Genomic DNA, 19715 nt, shown 5'->3' with positions numbered 1-19715 from the left:
TCGCCCCATCACACTCCTCTGCACCCCCTCTAAAGTCACTGAACGACTGATACTACAACTAGTCACACCTCACATTCCCCTAGCCCAGTCACAACATGGCTTTAGGCCACTACACTCCACAAACACCCTTCTTACAGACCTTACACAGAGAGTTTTTGATGGCATAAATTCAGCTTGGCCACCACACAGAACACTCCTAGTCACACTAGACATTAGCAAAGCTTTTGATGCCATCCCCCGCCACAGCCTCACAAACAAAACTCTCAACACAAACATGCACAATAACACAAAAAGATGGCTGGCAAACTACTTAGCAGGCAGATGTGCACACGTAACATTTGCCGGTCAGTCTTCTAACATCAGAAACTTCACAAACAGTGTCCCCCAAGGATCTGTTTTGTCCCCGACACTCGTTAATCTATACATGCACGATGTACCCACACCCCACACACCACAGATACACATAACTTCCTATGCAGATGATATAACACTTACATGTACACACCAAAATGCAAACACAGCTGCACACATCATTCAACCTTACCTCAACACACTACACGAATGGTTCACCACAAACAGGCTCAAAATAGCCCCAGCCAAATCTACAGTGACTCTTCTCACAAACTGGACAGCAGAACATAGTCACATCCCACACCTCACCATAAACAACACTCCCCTACCACACACACACACACCCAAAATCCTTGGTGTAACATACAATACATCTATGTCATTTAAACAACACATCACAATCATTAAAAATAAAATAACACCAAGACTCAGTGCTTTGAGGTCACTTGCCCATACAACATTTGCACATAACAAAGAAACCACCACCACAGTATACAAACAATACATACGTTCAGTGATGAATTATGCAAGCCCTGCCTGGGCTTCTAACCTGACCAAAACACACTACAACACTCTACAGACCATACAGAACAAGACCCTAAAAATAATCACAGGCTGCACAGCTACTACACTCACAGACCACCTACATCAAGAAACCAAAGTCCTCAAAGTCAAGGATCACCTAGACATGAGAGGCACCCAGTTTCCTGCTGCAGCCCCCACAAACCCACAACATCCACTACAGTTCATGGGAGCACATCCACCCACACCGAGGAACATCAAAACAACACCCAGCACATGATACCATACACAAATACTGTCATCTCTCCCCCCTCGCCCACCTCAGACCAGCTTCCAGAAGCATATCCACACCTAGATCACTCGCCCCTCCATTCAATCACTTAAAGACAATACACAGCTGCATGCACAGCCTCCTGACATCCACCCTTCTGAATCCTATCTTCCTCATGAGGACAGGGTCCACCTGGCCAGGCTGAGATGTGGGCACCATCCAGCCCCTTAAGCTACCAGAAGAGGCTGGATGACTCCATCGCTGATGCCTGTCCAGGATGCATCACAGCACCCCATACTATTAAGCACATTATGGAAGACTGTATTGCACACAATCACCTACGCCAACAACACAACATACACTCTTTGAGAACTCTGTGGGAAAGCCCGGTCTTGGCCATGGCCTTCCCAAGGGACTCAGGGCTGTTCGGCCAGACTTCCTAGGGAACAACTACTACTACTACACTATGTACCTTTATTTAAGTGACTTCTGGGCTTGTTAAAAAGGGAGGGGGGTGGGTATCTGAGTCTCGGGGTGTCTACTCTTACCCTGCGGGGCGGGGCGCCCCATTGTCACTCTCACTGTCACAGCTGAGGTCTCCTGTAGGTGCTATAAAGCCTTCAAAGTCAACAGCTGGGACCTTGATGAACAAGTGGGTACATATGATTCTAAAATGGATCACAGGATGTGAAGTACAACATGTGTTCTTGTGGCAGTATGGAGGAGAAGTGTCTGTTTACCCAGTAATGTCAGTAGATGGCATGCAGATAGCTGGCCAGCCACCCACCATTATGAATCTGGCTGATTGCAAACCACCTGCCTTCTTGTGACTGACTCGCATTGTCCAGCCCGACACACGTAGTAATGGACGGAAGTCCATTTTTGCCATGGAATCATACAGCCAATTCACATTGGGAAGTTTTATTCGCAGATTTCACATTTGATAAAAATAAGCATTTTCTGCATTGACCTTGCATTGTAGGTGATTCGCACCTTGTGAGTTTGCATTGTATGGGGTGCACTGTATGCAGGCATCTATCTATCTATCTATATACCTAGGCTGCTTCTCCCAAGGAAAGGGAGGTAGCCGAGACAGGACGTCTCACTCTCCATTTACTCATCCATTCAAACACATTCATTCGCATCTTAGCCCCAAAGGGGAGAACGGACAGATCCTCACCGCACCACACCGCACAAGGGTCAACTGCGCAATGCAATCAGTGACATCCGCAGCAGGGCCCGACAGCAGAACTGGTTTACCCCTGCCACATCATAACAGACCCATCCCCTTACCCGCACCTGACCTGACTAGCTGCTCCGACCAAATGCGGGAGAATATCCCCTCAGGGCTGCGTCATCACTTATTCATTCACAACTTCTCTCCATTTATTTCTGTCACGCACAGCCACTCTTCCTTGCTCAACAGACATCCCTCTCGCATCCAGCGCTCTCTTCACACTGTCCATCCATCCTATTCGTGGTCTTCCTCTCAGCCTTACACCTCTCACATCAGATCTAGTTATCTTTTTCACCAATCGCTCATTATCCATTCTCTCCATATGCCCAAACCATTGCAACACCCTCTGCTCAACTCTATCAGCCATCTCCCGAACAACTCCAGTTCTCCTTCGCACTTCATCATTTCACACTCGATCCATGCGCGTTACTCCACACATACTCCTCAGACATCTCATCTCCATTACATTCAAACTTTTCCTCTCTGCTACACCCATATTCCATGTTTCAGCCCCATATAATGCAGTCGGTACCACAACACCCTCATACAGCCTTCTCTTTACATCCATTCTAAGCGAACGACATTTAAACACTTTTTTCATTCCTCCCAGCACCTTTCCTACTTCATTTATTCTAAACTTCACTTCTGCATCTATTCTTCCATCCACAGCAACATGTGACCCTAGATATTTAAAACAATCTACCTCCTCAAGCAACTCACCATTCAAAACTATATTCATCCCCCTACCATCTATCAACCTCGTACACTTCATCACTTTACTCTTATTCTCATTTACTTTCAATTTCCTCCTTTCACACACTCTTCCAAACTCCTCTACCAACTGTCTCAATCTCTCCTCTGAATCAGTCACCAGTGCAGTATCATCTGCAAACAGCAGCTGCTTCAGATTCCACTCTCCTCCATCAACATTTACCAGACTCAGACCACCTAAAACTCTTGCATTCACCTCCCTTACAACACCATCCATGTAAATATTAAACAACCAAGGCGACATCACACATCCCTGTCGCAGCCCCACTCTCACGGGAAACCAATCACTCACAGCATTTCCCACTCTTACACATGCTCTACTATTTACATAAAAACTTTTCACCCCTTTTAGTAACCTACCATCAAGTCCATACAATCTTAAAACAGTCCACAAAGCCTCCCTATCAATTCTATCATACACTTTCTCTAAATCCATAAATGCCCAAAACACATCCTTGCCTTTCGCTAAATACTTTTCACACACTTGTCTCACAGCAAACACCTGATCAACGCATCCCCTCCCTCTCCTAAAGCCACACTGCTCATCACTAATCACTCCCTCTGTACCCTCTCTATCCCTCATAATTAACACTCTACCATACACCTTACCTACAACACTCAACAGACTTATACCCCTAAAGCTAGTACATTCATACTTATCACCCTTGCCTTTATACAACGGGACCACACAAGCACTTGCCCAGTCAACTGGCACCATACCTTTCTCAAAGCACACATTCAACAATCTTACTAACCAGTCAACAATAGTCACTCCACCACTCTTCAGGCATTCCACAGCACACCCATCCATACCTGCAGCTTTCCCTGTTTTCATCTCCTTTACTGCCTTCTCCACTTCCTCCTTCGTGATCAAAGAATCATTCAACTCTCCCAACACATTTATTCCTTGCACCCTTCCATCCGCCACAATCTCAGCCACCCTTTCCTCCTCTACATTTAACAATCTTTCAAAATACTCTGCCCATCTCTTCCTTACTGCATCCATCTCAATTAACATCCTTCCATCCTCTGCTTTTACTCGTTCTTCCTTTCCAGACTCTCCCTTTCGCACCCTTTTCACCTCCTTCCAAAACATTTTCTTATTCTGTTGAAAATTCTCTGTCAGCCGCCTACCCCACCTCTCATCTGCTGCCACTTTAGCATCACGCACAGCCCTTCTCGCTCTATTCCTCTTTTCCTTATACCTTTCATATGACATCTCATCCTTCCTCTGCAGCCACACTTCATATGCACGTCTCTTCTCAGCCACAGCCATACTTACTTCCTCGCACCACCATTCACTTCCTTTTCTTGCACCACCACCCACACGTCTCACACCACACACCTCTTCTGCATGCCCCACCACAGCACTCTTGAACAACTGCCATTCCTCCTCCACTCTTCCATTTTCCCGATCTTTCACTGCGTTCCACTCATCTTTCAATTTCTCCTGATACTCTATCTTTTTCTCTCTTTTATCCAACTCACTCACTTTCAAAACCTCCCTGCCACACCTAACCCTCCTAGCTCTCACCCATCTCTTACCTACTCTTAACTTTCCCTCCACTAGGTAGTGGTCAGACATACCTCCACCCTCCCCTCTCAGAACTCTCACATCCAACAATCTTCCTATTACATTCCTAGACACAACCACATAGTCCATCAAGGCTCTATCAACAACCCTTCAACCCTCCTGTCTCACCCATGTATACTTATAAATATCTTTCTTCTCAAACAGCGTATTCCCAATCACCATCTCTCGCTCAACACACATCGCTATCATTCGTTCCCCATTTTCATTTCTTCCAGGCACACCATGCATACCAACTACGCCTTCAACTGCTACATTTCCCACTCTAGGATTCAGATCTCCCATCATTACCACATTCACATTCGCTCCAAAACTCTGCAGACACTCATCAACATCATTCCAGAAAGACTCCCTCTCTTGTTCATCCCTTTCACTACCAGGCCCATATGCACTCACAAACACCCACAACTCACGTTCAAATTTCGCTTTCACCCACATCAGTCTTGATGACACCTCCTTCCATTCAATCACACATTGCTGTACTTCCGGACTCACTAACAAGGCCACACCTTCTCTTGCCCTTCCTCTATCAACACCTGACAATCTTCCATTCACACTTCCAAACATAGATTCCCCCTTCCCTTTCATCTTCGTTTCACTCAAAGCTAACACATCCAACTTTCTTCTCACAAACATTCTCCCAATCTCCTCCCTTTTAGCCTCAATCGTACTACATCCACGCACATTCATAGACCCAATCTTCAGGGTACGGGGATAACTCCATCCCCCATCCCTTTCTCTGGCCTGTCTCTTTTTAAGAACTAAAAACAGAGGAGGGGGTCCCTAGTCCCCTCACCCTGCCCCTTTTAGTCACCTTTTACGACACGCTTGGAATGCGGTGGCAGTATTCTTCCTAACACAACCTGGCCGCAGAGTAGTAGTACCACCCCATAGTGCGGCCAGGTTGTGTCCCCCCCGCCACAGGGGGTATGCAGGCATACCCCAGTTTAACGATGCAGTGGGTTAAGTAAAAACCCATTGCTAGGCGGGGTATCATATCTCGGGGTAGATTTAACATGTAAAGTATAGGGATGCGTTTTTGAGCCTTGGGTTTTTCCCTCAACCAAGTCCTAAACCCACCGAAATGTGTCAGAAAAAAGTTTAAAGCCAATCTGAATGGCCTAACAGCTGTAAAACAAGCTAACCTAAACCTAAACCAGTGTCCATCTCGTTTGTACCCAGCCAAGGTCACTGAAGAATGCGATCTCTGACTCGTTTTCAAACTTGATAGAGAAGAAGCAGCAGCCTTGTATACAGTTCCACCATCAGACATCTGTTATGAATAATAATAATGTATGAATGATGCAGAATTGTCCAAGGTGCGAATTGTTGTGGTGGAGAATCGTTGATGTTTTGACAGGGAATTCTCTTGATGGGGAATGAAATCGATGAGGCGATCAGGATAGCCTTTTCTATGGCCCCTCTTTATGTCATTTTTGTTACTGTTCTGGTTGCTGAGCTCCTTTATTTTCTTCTCTCATATTTCTCAACATTTATTTAGAATTTCCGATGTACAGTATTTTAAAAGCGTTTTCCCCTGAACAGCCCGAACATGATTTATCGATTGATGATGCGATCGGGATAGCCCGTTCAAAGGCCCCTCTTTATGTCATTTTTAGTTACTGTTCTGATTGCTGAGCTGCTTTATTTTCTTCTCTCTTATTTTATAACATTTATTTAGAAATTCTTCTGTATTTTCAAAGCATTTTTCCTTGAACAGCCAGAATGTAAACACATGAATTATCGATGTCACAGTTTTCATCAGTGCAAGAAATATTCACTCTCCAAGGCTTTCATAATTATTAATATTTATCAGAAATTATTATTATCTTTTCCATGATAGGTTAGATGACAGTTCATTGGTCAAACACGAAATAGTCTTTGTTGAGTTGCCTAGTTGTCCAGTTTTTTTACCCCGTCTGATGGGTGAGAATCCGTACCCCAAATGACAATGTTCATTCCACTTATGACTAAAACCTATTAATCCAAGTCTAAAAACAGTTTATAAGTCAATCTAAACACAAAATTTAAGTGTAAAATATCATCAAAATCATAAAAAAAAATAAATAAAAACCCATCACAAAACTGGAGGTAGTCATACGATAGGTGGGGTAGGGTCGTATTTCTACCCCGTCACTATTCCATCAGTAGGATGGAAGTTGTGGAAGCAATGAAGAAAGTTAAACTGGGGAAAGCCTCAGGAATTGATGGAGTGTGTGGTGAAATGCTGAAGCATGCGGGAGAAATAGGTGTAGAATGGATGTGGAAGATATGCAGATTGGCCTGGGAAGAAGATAGAGTCCAGGAGGATTGGAAGTCAGGTACTGTATAATTATTCCCCTGTACAAAGGAACAGGGGAAAAAGAAGTGTGTGGTAATCATAGGGACATTTGTATTCTTGGTGTAATAGGAAAAGTGTATGGTAGGATACTTATTGACAGAGTTGGGGAAGTAACAGAGAAATTAGAGAAGAACAGGGAGGTTTCAGGAAAGGAAGAGATTGTGTAGATCAGATATTCGTTCTTAGATCTTTGATGGAAAAGTTTCTAGAGGATAGAAAGAAGTTGTATGCGGCCTTCATGGATTTGGAGAAAGCACATGACAGGGTGGATAGACAAGGATTGTGGAAAGTATTAAGAATATATAGAGTAGATGGGAAGTTGTTGAAGGCTGTGAAGAGTATGTATGAGGGTGCTAAGGCTACAGTGTGTGTGGATAGTGAACTGAGTGAATTTTTATTTTTGAAGGTTGGATTGAAGCAAGGCTCTCATGTGTCTGTGGTTGTTCGCTCTGTACATGGATGGGGTTATAAAAGAGATTCAAGGTATGGCAGTGGATGTTGGAGTGATCCTAATGAGAGAGGGCAGTGTTTGGAAACTCCTTGTACTGTTGTTTGCAGATGATACTGTGTTGTTGAGTGAAGACAAAGGGGAGCCGAGTTTGGGAGAGTGTGTAAGAAACGGAATCTAAAGGTGAATGCAGGGAAGAGTAAAGTGATGGTCTTCGAGAGAAGTGAAGTCAGTATATGTACAGTGAGGCTGGGGGAGGATGAAATGGAAAATGTGAATGCGTTTGAGTATTTGGGTCGTGTAATGAGTAATGATGGAGGTTTAGAGGGTGAAGTGCTTGAAAGGGTACAACAAGGAAGAAAGGTTGCTGGTTCCTTGAAGGCAATGATAAGAAACAGGGAAGTGAGCATGGAAGTGAAAAAGTTATTACATGACAGTATTGTGATACCAACTTTGACATATGGAAGTTAGGCTTAGACCTTGTTGGAGGGACAGAAGTCAAGAGTGAGACCAGTGGAAATGAGTTATTTGAGAGGAGCATGTGGAGTCACGTGGAGAGACAGACTGACAAATAAGGAAGTGAAGGGGCATTGTGGTGTGGATGTGGATGTGATAGGAAGCGTTAGGAGAAACACAGTGAGGTTGTTTGGCCATGTGTGGTGAGGATGGAGAGTGAGAGACTGATGAGGAGAGTGTATGTGAGGGAGGTGGAGGGGGGGGGGAGAGGGGGAGGCCAAGGATGAGATGGAAGGATGGAGTGGAGAGCTATATGAGCAAGTGGGGTATGAGCTGGGAGCAGGGCAATGAAATGGCAGGGGACAGGGCAACATGGAGGTTTTTGTTTGTGGGCACCTCTTGTGGGATTTAGGTGTCTGGCAGTAGATAGATAGATAGACTATTCCAGGGTATCGCATCTAGGGGTATCGATAATCGGGGATTGCCTATATACATATATATTTATATATATATATATATATATATATATATATATATATATATATATATATATATATATATATATATATATATACACACACACCTCACACCTGTATATACAGTATACTGATAGACTTGTTCTTCCGCAGCACAAATGGCAAGAACTACATGCCAACATTTCGCATCCTTGGAGTTTTGCAGCGTTTTGCCATCTGTTACTTCCTGACTGCAGTCATTGAGGTGTACTGCATGAACCCACAAGAATCCCCAGAGGTTAGTGTGTTTATTTTCTGCTGAAATTTCATGCCATCTACTTTTTATAGTGTTTAGCAGTGGTCAGACGGGAACATTTTTAAATTGTAGCAGTCTAAAAGAAAGTTGCAAGAGCAATGAAATTCTGTTGAAGATGGTCTCATGAGTCTTTCTATCACAGAAATAAAATGACAAGTGAGTGTCATCATGTGAGTGAGAGATAAATGATCATCATCTTTCTTATAAAGGCTTACTGATACGCACATGAATATAGCAATAAAATATAATACGGGAGCAGAATACTGTACTACTCAGAAACATTTCTTGACTAGCAAGTAGCATGCTAGAAGGGAGAGTGGGAGCCTTTATTACGGGCTGGTCAGAGCTTAATTTGGAGAGCCTAGAAACTACAAGGCAGTGGCTATAACTCAGCAAACCCCCAAGTCTTTGTCTGTTGAGTTTTGTTCCTCATATTTTTGACAAGCCACATGCAGAACACCCTCATTTTACGATGAGGATGCGCTTGAAAATAATCTATCACATTACAATCTAGCATATAAGGAGAGTGGAAAGGTTACAAGAGGATGAGAAAAAGGCAGAGTATAAGAGAGAAGTGGAGGAACGATTGGGCAAATATGAATTGGAGCAGATGGGGGACGTGGAAAGTGTGTGCAGGATATTTACAGAAGAAATATGTGCAGCATGTGATGTGGTGTGTGGGAGGAAGAGAAGATGGAGGGGGGTGCAAGGAACAGCGTGGTGGAATGAAGAGGTGAGACAGGCTGTGGCACAAAAGAAGAAAGCATACAATGAATGGATGAGAAATAGGGGCGTGGAAGAAGTTGAGAGTCGGAAGAGAGAGTTATATGTAGAAAGAAAGAGAGAGGTGAAAAGATTAGTAAGAGAGAGTAAGAAGAGAGTGGATGAGGAATTTGGAAGGAATTTGAGTGTAAAGTAGAGGGACTGTAAGAAAATGTTCTGGAAAGAAGTGAAGAGAATAAGACAGGGTGGAAGTGAGGTTAGCAAGGGAGTGAAAGATAAAAATGGTAGATTATTGGTGGAGAAGGAAGAAAAAGTGAGCAGATGGAGAGAACACTTTAAGGAATTATTGAACATAGAGGATGGAAGTAATGCAAGTATAAGTGGCTGGGGAATGGCTGGGAGAAGGAGGGAGGTGAGAAGACAGGAAGAAAACAGTAGGATAGAAGTTGTGGAAGCATTGAAGAAAGTTAAATTGGAGAAAGCCCCAGGAATTGATGGAGTGTGTGGTGAAATGCTGAAGCATGAGGGAGAGATAGTAGTAGAATGGATGTGGAAAATGTGCAGATTGGCCTGGGAGGAAGGTAGAGTCCTGGAGGATTGGAAGTCAGGTATAATTATTCCCTTGTGCAAAGGAAAAGGGGAAAAAGAAGTGTGTGGTAATCGTAGGGGCATTTGTCTTCTTAGTATAATAGGAAAAGTGTATGGTAGGATACTTATTGACAGAGTTAGAGAAAGAACAGAGGAATTAGTTGGAGAAGAACAGGGAGTCTTTAGGAAGGGAAGAGGTTGTGTAGATCAGATATTCATTCTTAGATCTTTAGTGAAAAAGTTTCTAGAGAAGGGAAAGAAGTTGTATGCGGCTTTCATGGATTTGGAGAAAGCATATGACAGGGTGGATAGACAAGGATTGTGGAAAGTATTAAGAATATATAGATTAGATGGAAAGTTGTTGAATGCTGTGAAGAGTGTGGATGCTGCAGTGCGTGTGGATGGTGAACTAAGTGAATTTTTCTCTTTGGAGGTTGGGTTGAAACAGGGATGTGTCATGTGTCCATGGTTGTTCAATCTGTTCATGGATGGGGTAATAAAAGAGGTACAAGGTAGGGTAGTGGATGTTGGAGTGGCCCTGGTGAGAGAGGATAGTGTTTGGAAACTCCCTGTGCTGTTGTTTGCAGATGATACTGTGTTGTTGAGTGAAGACGAAGGGGAGCTGCAAGGCTTGGTGGATGAGTTTGGGAGAGTATGTAAGAAACGGAATCTAAAGGTGAATGTAGGGAAGAGTAAAGTGATGATCTTTGAGAGAGGTGAAGTCACTGAATGTATAGCGAGATTGGATGGTGAGGAATTGGAAACTGTGAGTACGTTCAAGTACTTGGGTAGTGTGATGAGTAAGGATGGAGGTTTGGAGGGTGAAGTGCTTGAAAGGGTACAGCAGGGAAGAAAGGTTGCTGGTTCTTTGAAAGCAGTGATAAGAAACAGGGAAGTGAGCATGGAAGTGAAAAAGTTACTACATGACAGTATTGTAATACCAACTCTAACGTATGGAAGTGAAGCTTGGACGTTGTTGGAAGGACACAAGTCAAGAGTGAGAGCAGTGGAAATGAGTTAAGAGGAGCCTGTGGAGTCACATGGAGAGACAGGCTGACGAATGAGGATATAAAGGAGCGTTGTGGTGTGGATGTGGATGTGATAGGAAGTGTTATGAGGAACACACTGAGGTGGTTTGGCCATGTGGAGAGGATGGAGGGTGAAAGACTGACGAAGAGAGTGTATGTGAGTGAGGTGGAGGGGGGAAGAGGGAGGCGGAGGCCGAGGATGAGATGGAGGGATGGGGTGGAGAGGTATATGAGAGAGGGGGGTGTGAGTTGGGAACAGGGCAGTGAGATGGCGGGGGACAGGATGACGTGGAGGTGATTTGTTTGTGGCCACCCCAAACGGGATTGAGGCGTCTGGCAATAGATAGAATAGATATATGGAGTCAGTTATACCATAGGTTCAGCTGGAATAAATTTTTGGCCAAGGGTCCCCCAGCAAACATAGAAAACAAGTTTCCAATGCACCTACTTCATTTTAGTGCACTTCACTTGCTTACCCCCCAAAATGAGTAGTAAAATAAGTTTCCGACTCACCTAAACTGGTTGTTATTGTGCATTATTGCAGTTCACATACTGTTTGAACTCCAGCACCACACTATTGTTCCAATACTGACACTAACACAAACACACCCATTAGTAATGAGTGGAAAGCCCATCTGTAAACAAACAAATGACTGTGATCATGCATGAGGGTGATCATACATGAAAATATTGATAGTACTGTATATTGACCAGTGAGACATCATATGGGATCATGATCATAGTATAAGGAAAAGTTCTATCATATTTTGAAAAAAGGTCCTAACTTTTTCATTGTCATATAAGCAGTTTATTGTACACTGGTTCATTGTGTAACAAGGGCCTACTGTACCAATGTGAGGAAGTTTGTGACTTTAAGTGAGCATTGGACTTGGGTGTATACAAAAGCTGATCAAAGCAATATCCATTGTATACTACCTCTATGCTTTTGAGATTATTTGATTATTTTTTCTGTAATACTAATGTGCAGAATTATGTAAAGACTGAGCATAAGAGTGATTACTGTATTACAATTTGTTCAGTCGAATATAACATCAGCATCCATATCGTTTTCGTTTTTGTTTTTAAAGGCTCCAACATGCTTGCATGTGTCTGCCTTGATCACCTAATGGAAGCTCTCCATGCTGCACGATCCATTGCAGCCTCCCTGTTCAGTCCCTTAACCCTGAGGTCACAGTTAACCCTTTAACCACGGGTGTCATCCCAGAATGACATTGCAAAAACTGGACCAAACCGCGGGTGTCATTCTCGAATGTTTGTGAATATTTTGAATACCGCGCGTTTTTTCCGTGCGCCAATTGTTTCAAGGGAGACTAGCTATTAAGTTCTTTCACTCCAGCCGACCCCCACCTCCCTCCTCCCACCCCCCGGGCCCCCCACCCCACCCCTGACCAAACACGCATCAGTATCTGTCCAGCTGTGTGAGTGACAACAGCGCTGATGTGGCAGTGAAGTGCGGGCAATTACAGTGCCTTTTACCTGCCTCAGTGAACACAGAGTGGGTGTTTATCGTATGTGCAGTGTTCATATTTGTTTATAGTATTATTATCAGAATGAGGTTGGCATTTGGTAATGGTGTGTGAGCGAAAAATAGTTATTACAACACCGCTGATGTTGCAGTGAAGTGCGGCAATTACAGTGCCTTTTACCTGCCTCAGTGAACACAGAGTGGGTGTTTATCGTATGTGCAGTGTTCATATATGTTTATAGTATTATTATCAGAATGAGGTTGGCATTTGGTAATGGTGTGTGAGCGAAAAATAGTGATTACAACACCGCTGATGTGGCAGTGAAGTGCGGGCAATTACAGTGCCTTTTACCTGCCTCAGTGAACACAGAGTAGGTGTTTATTCTATGTGCAGTGTTCATACATGTTTATAGTATTATTATCAGAATGAGGTTGGCATTTGGTAATGGTGTGTGAGCGAAAAATAGTGATTTTAGATCATTCACTTCTATTGGCACTGCCCATCCAGTGATAGTCAACGAAATCATGAAACCTACATCATTGTAAAGCCGAAGGTTAGTACTTTCTAATGGTACCTTACTTTTCGCTCTAGACTTATTCTGTGCAGAGTTATAAAGGTTTAAAGTTTGTTTACATTTTGGCTGGAACCCCGCGGGAGAGGCCAGTCGGGGCAAAACAATGCCTACGGTTAAAGGGTTAATGATCTCGTCCCATGTCTTTCTCGGTCTACCCCTTTGTAACTCCACCCCAAATATTAACACTTCTCACCTTCCTCACCCAATTTTTTTTTTTTTTTTTTTTTTTTATGTGGGGAAGAAGGAACCAAAGACAATGAGCCCGCAAAACCGTTCCTTCCAAGAGAAAAACAAAATACAAGAGAGAGCCAAATTCAAGATCCATTCATCTCAAGATGCCTTGACACACTGCGTTTGAAAGACTGGAGATCATAGGAAGCAGGAAATACAGACAGAGGGAGACAGTTCCAGAGTTGACCTGTTGTATAAATGAAGGACTGGGAGTAATGGTTAACTCTTGCATTAGAGAGTTGGACAGAAAAGGGGTGAGAGTTTGCTGCTAGACGGGTGCTACACGCCCGTCGTAGAAGTGGAGGAATGCATGCAGACAGTTCAGAGGAACAGTGACCATTGAAGTAGCGATAGAAAAGAGATAAAGATGCAACATTGCGGCGAAGAGACAGAGGTTGAAGGGAGTCAGTAAGAGGGGGAGAGTTAATGAGACGAAAAGCCTTTGACTCCACCCTATTGAGAAGAGCTGTATGTGGGGAGCCTTCCCACACATGAGAGTTGTACTCTACACAGGGGTGGATAAAACCCCTGTACAGAGTCAACAGTTGTGCAAGGGCAAAGAAGGAATGGAGTCGGCTTAGCACACCCAGTCGCTTGGAAGCAGATTTTACAAGAGATGTACAGTAATCACTCTAGTATCCGGACGCCCAATAACCAAACATCCCCACTACCCGGACCTAATCGTCCTGGGATCCAAAAAAAAAAAAAAAAAAAAAAAAAAAAAAAAAATTCCCGTCTGTAATTTGAACTTGCCGCGCGCGCCGCGGGAGAGCATTGTTTTGGTGCGTCATTCCTCCGACGTCCGATAGAGCGCCGCTGCATCCTCCCCACTTCCCGCCTGTCTCTCACCGCGAGTGAACGTACGCTCTTCGTAATGGCTGCCCACGTGATCGTTTTTGTGGTGGTGCCCTACCTGCTGCACGGCCTCCTGCTGCTCTCGGGCCTCCTCTTAGTGTGTGTGATGATGGCCCCGCCACCTGAGAAATGGAAGAGAGTGGTGTTGACTCTGCAAAAGAAGAGGGAGATATTGGAGTAAGGTGATGCAGGTTGGTCTTCTTCCCGCATTCTCCGCGAGTTCAACCTGGCCCGGTTGACTTTGTTCGATATCTAATGTTCCCGAGACAAACTCATGCAGTACACGGCTGACTTCTCGTCGAGAAGCAAACGCAACGTGGAAAGGAAGGTTATGTTTACCCCCAAGTTTGCAGAAATCGACCGATCCACGTTGATTTGGTATCGACAGCAACGTGCAGCTGGTGTGATGGTACGTGGAACGGAGCTGAAGGCTGCTGCTGAGAAGTTTGCAAGGCTTCACCACGCCCTAGACTTCAAGGCATCCGAGGGTTGGCTCTTTGCGTTCAAGTTGCGACGTGGCCCTTCTAACCGTAAAGCACATGGCGAAGCATTGGAGGCTAACGAGGATGGAGTTGACGAGTTTCGGCACAAGGTGAAAGGCTTGATTGACAGGGAGGGCCTAACTCTCGGTCAAGTCTACAATGCTGACGAAACTGGCCTATTCTATCGCTCGCTGCCAACGAACACTCTAGCCGAGGAGACGGAGAAGCGTGTACATGGCCGCAAGCTTTCCAAGGAACGGATATCTGCTTTGTGTTGTGCCAGTGCTAACGGCATGCACCGGCTTAAGCCCGTTGTTGTTGGCCATGCAAAGCAGCCTCGGTGCCTTCGTGGGGTGATGGATGTCCTTCCTGTCGTCTGGTACCATTCTTTGAAAGCATGGTTCACAGCCGTGATTTTCAAAGACTGGTTTCACCGTCACTTCGTCAAGGAGGTCATCCATTACCAGACGAAGACACTGGGAATCCCTCGCGACCAGGTAAAGGCTCTCCTTCTGCTCGACAATGCACCTGCCCACCCGTGCGACAAGGACTTGGTTGCTGAGAATGGCTGTATTAGGTGCATGTTTCTGCCACCTAATACAACTGCTCTCATTCAACCAATGGACCAAGGAGTGATCGTGGCAACAAAGCGCCTATACCGTCGGAAGTTCCTGGACGAGGTGATGGTTGTTCTCGAGGACGAGGACAAGCGCAGGGAAGGACGTGACACATGAGGCAAGCGGACTTTGGAAAACCTTCGCCGCTACAACATCAAGTCTGCGCTGTACAACTGGGCTAGTGCATGGAAGGAAGTCCCTGTGAAAACTCTTGAAAATGGTTGGTCTCGTCTGCTTCTCGGAACGGATGTGGAGTACGATTTTCTGGGGTTTGACGTGGATGACTTCCATGCACGGCTACGTATGCACGGCGACGATGTTGATGTGGACGATGTTCGTGAGTGGTTGGATGACGACGAGGGCGATCCTGGGTATCAGACGTTGTCTGATGTCGAGATCGCGTCTTCGGTTGCTGGTGTCAGTCCCGAACTTGAAGATTCCGACGACGAAGGCGACGATGATGCGGACTCCTCTCAGCAGGACACTACTCCAGCCATCCCCAAGCTGAGCACACACCGGGAACATCTAGAGTTCGTCCTAGACTACCTGGAACACCCGGACTGCGACAGGGAGATGGGGCCCTTGGGACTCGTGGAGGAAGTGCATGCTTTCAGGCAGCGCATCATCAATCGTCAGAATCGTCATTCCTTGCGTCAGTCAACGATTGACAGTTTTTTCAGGCCCGTGACCCCTGCTGTGCCCAGCCCTGGCTCCACTCTGTTGCCTCCCGAAGACAGGCCCTCATGCTCCGAGCCACAGCCCAGCACATCAGCCATGGTGGAGTCACCACTCGACGTGAGTTTGCGGCTTTCTTCAGAGTCGTCTGCAGTGGGTACGCCATCACCACGACCCAGCGATGCACCCCTAGGTCGCCTGCCAGTGATACTCTCGGACTCTGACAGTGAATAAACAGCAAGAACTTCTCCACTAGACCACACGGGAATTTTGAGTGTTGTGCAGTGAAAAAAACGGTGTGTTGTGTTAAGGTTTTCAAGTTGAGAGAAAAGACTCAATAGAAAAGAAATTTAACGTAAATAGACTTCTTTGTTTTGGCTTTGGAAAATAAAAAAAAATTGGGAAAAGTTAAAGTGCAACACTAAGTTACAATGGAGCATTATTTGGACAAAAGTGAACACTGTGAAGAGAACGGACTTCTGTGTGTTATTGACTACGTTCAGTGCAAGACTTCAGGAAGAGTGTACTGCAAGTGCTTCAGGAAATCGTTCTTACTGTCAGAGTCCGAGAGGAGGCGGTTATTCATCGAGGTGGCCAGGGACTTGCTGTAAGTAGCCAGAATGTTTCATACTGTACTTTTTTCCATACTATACTTACCAGAATGTTTCATACTGTACTTTTTTCCATACTATATTTACCTCATTTCTCTCTTTAATGTCCTTTATTGGTGTGAATACGGTGTTAGTAGCTATGCATGTGCAGTAGGAATGTGTTTTTCTGAGTTAGGCTAGGTTAGGGTCCATAAGTACCAGAATGTTTATTAATGTATGAACATACTTCTAAACCCTCATTTTATGTTTCTTTTGCATTTATTTCAGTCATTTATGTGCCTTATTGGTGTGATTTGGGTCTTGAATAGGTGCTATGCATGTCCAGAGGGAGTTGTATAGGTGTTTCTCTGAGTTAGGGTCCATAAGTACAAGTCCATAAGCTGGGGCCCAATATCTGGACAAAACCAATAACCAGACCTACCAATGGCTCTATTACGTCGGATATTAGAGTGATTACTGTAATATGATCTTTCCAAGACAAGTCCCGAGCAAATGAAACCCCAAACATGTTCACCGATGATGCAGGATTAAGTTGAGAATTGTTAAACATAAGTGGGTATACCTGTGGAAGATTTTGTCGGGTTGATAGGTGTAAAAACTGAGTCTTTGATGCAATAAAAACAACCAGATTATTTTTACTCAAGTAGAGATACGAGCCAAGTCAGACATTAGGTGTGCCATAGCCTCATCCCTTGCCTGTTGAAGTAACTGCTGAGATGGACGTTGTGGGAATCGAATGGAAAAGTGAAGGGTGGAGTCATCAGCATATGTGTGGATAGGGTTAGATGTACTGTACAGCTTAGAAGGTCGTTGATGAATAAAAGGAAGAGAGTTGGTGATAGGACAGAACCCTGAGGAACACCACTGATAATAGATCTAGGAGAAGAACGATAGCCGTCTACAACAGCTGCTATAGAACGACCAGAAAGGAAGCTAGAGATGAAGGCACAGATAGAAGGATAGAAACTGTAAGACGGTAGTTTGGAAATTAAAGATATATGCCAGACTCGATCGAAAGCCTTTGAGATGTCAAGTGCAATGGCAAAGCTTTCGCCAAAGTCCCAAAAGGAGGATGACCAGGAGTCTGAAGGGTAGGTGAGAAGATCGCCTGTGGAGCGTCCCTGACGGAACCCATACTGACGATCAGAAAGAAGTTTTTTTTTTTTTTATGTGGAGAAGTAGAACCAAAGGCCATGAGCCCACAAAACTGTTCCTTCCAAGAGAAAAACAGTATACAAGAGAGAACCAAATTCAAGATCTATTCATTTCGAGATGCCTGGACACACTGCGTTTGAAAGACTGGAGATCATAGGAAGCAGGAAATACAGACAGAGGGAGACAGTTCCAGAATTGACCTGTTGCATAAATGAAGGACTGGGAGTAACTGTTAACTCTTGCATTAGAGTTGGACAGAAAAGGAGTGAGAGTTTGCTGCTAGACGTGTGCTACGCGCCCGTCGTAGAAGTGGAGGAATGCATGCAGACAGTTCAGAGGAACAGTGACCATTAAAGTAGCGATAGAAAAGAGATAAAGATGCAACATTGCGGCGAAGAGACAGAGGTTGAAGGGAGTCAGTAAGAGGGGGAGAGTTAATGAGACGAAAAGCCTTTGACTCCACCCTATTGAGAAGAGCTGTATGTGGGGAGCCTTCCCACACATGAGAGTTGTACTCCACACAGGGGTGGATAAAACCCCTATATAGAGTCAACAGTTGTGCAAGGGCAAAGAAGGAATGGAGTCGGCTTAGCACACCCAGTCGCTTGGAAGCAGATTTTACAAGAGATGTACAGTAATCACTCTAGTATCCGGACGCCCAATAACCAAACATCCCCACTACCCGGACCTAATCGTCCTGGGATCCAACATTCCCAAAAAGGTCCGAAACCCCAAAAAAATTAAAAAAAAAAAAAAAAAAAATTCCCGTCCGTAATTTGAACTTGCCGCGCGCGCCGCGGGAGAGCATTGTTTTGGTGCGTCATTCCTCCGACGTCCGATAGAGCGCCGCTGCATCCTCCCCACTTCCCGCCTGTCTCTCACCGCGAGTGAACGTACGCTCTTCGTAATGGCTGCCTACGTGATCGCTTTTGTGGTGGTGCCCTACCTGCTGCACGGCCTCCTGCTGCTCTCGGGCCTCCTCTTAGTGTGTGTGATGATGGCCCCGCCACCTGAGAAATGGAAGAGAGTGGTGTTGACTCTGCAAAAGAAGAGGGAGATATTGGAGAAAGGTGATGCAGGTTGGTCTTCTTCCCGCATTCTCCGCGAGTTCAACCTGGCCCGGTCGACTTTGTTCGATATCTAATGTTCCCGAGACAAACTCATGCAGTACACGGCTGACTTCTCGTCGAGAAGCAAATGCAACGTGGAAAGGAAGGTTATGTTTACCCCCAAGTTTGCAGAAATCGACCGATCCACGTTGATTTGGTATCGACAGCAACGTGCAGCTGGTGTGATGGTACGTGGAACGGAGCTGAAGGCTGCTGCTGAGAAGTTTGCAAGGCTTCACTACGCCCTAGACTTCAAGGCATCCGAGGGTTGGCTCTTTGCGTTCAAGTTGCGACGTGGCCTTACTAACCGTAAAGCACATGGCGAAGCATTGGAGGCTAACGAGGATGGAGTTGACGAGTTTCGGCACAAGGTGAAAGGCTTGATTGACAGGGAGGGCCTAACTCTCGGTCAAGTCTACAATGCTGACGAAACTGGCCTATTCTATCGCTCGCTGCCAACGAACACTCTAGCCGAGGAGACGGAGAAGCGTGTACATGGCCGCAAGCTTTCCAAGGAACGGATATCTGCTTTGTGTTGTGCCAGTGCTAACGGCATGCACCGGCTTAAGCCCGTTGTTGTTGGCCATGCAAAGCAGCCTCGGTGCCTTCGTGGGGTGATGGATGTCCTTCCTGTCGTCTGGTACCATTCTTTGAAAGCATGGTTCACAGCCGTGATTTTCAAAGACTGGTTTCACCGTCACTTCGTCAAGGAGGTCATCCATTACCAGACGAAGACACTGGGAATCCCTCGCGACCAGGTAAAGGCTCTCCTTCTGCTCGACAATGCACCTGCCCACCCGTGTGACAAGGACTTGGTTGCT

General features: G+C 45.1%; 1 protein-coding gene across 1 annotated transcript in view; it reads left to right on the top strand.

The window, feature by feature from the left end:
• LOC145402916 (heparan-alpha-glucosaminide N-acetyltransferase-like) overlaps positions 1–19715 on the top strand; it is a 609963-nt gene that overhangs the window by 224313 nt on the left and 365935 nt on the right. The window contains exon 5 of the mRNA XM_080274814.1: positions 8618–8741. Within this exon, the coding sequence (XP_080130940.1) occupies positions 8618–8741 (124 nt within the window). The remainder of the gene's footprint in view (positions 1–8617; positions 8742–19715) is intronic.

The sequence above is a fragment of the Coenobita brevimanus genome, chromosome 59 (genome assembly GCF_032717465.1).
Source record: "Coenobita brevimanus isolate Jiangsu-jjx chromosome 59, ASM3271746v2, whole genome shotgun sequence".
NCBI lineage: Eukaryota > Metazoa > Arthropoda > Malacostraca > Decapoda > Coenobitidae > Coenobita > Coenobita brevimanus.
This window is presented reverse-complemented; position numbering and strand designations above follow the sequence as displayed.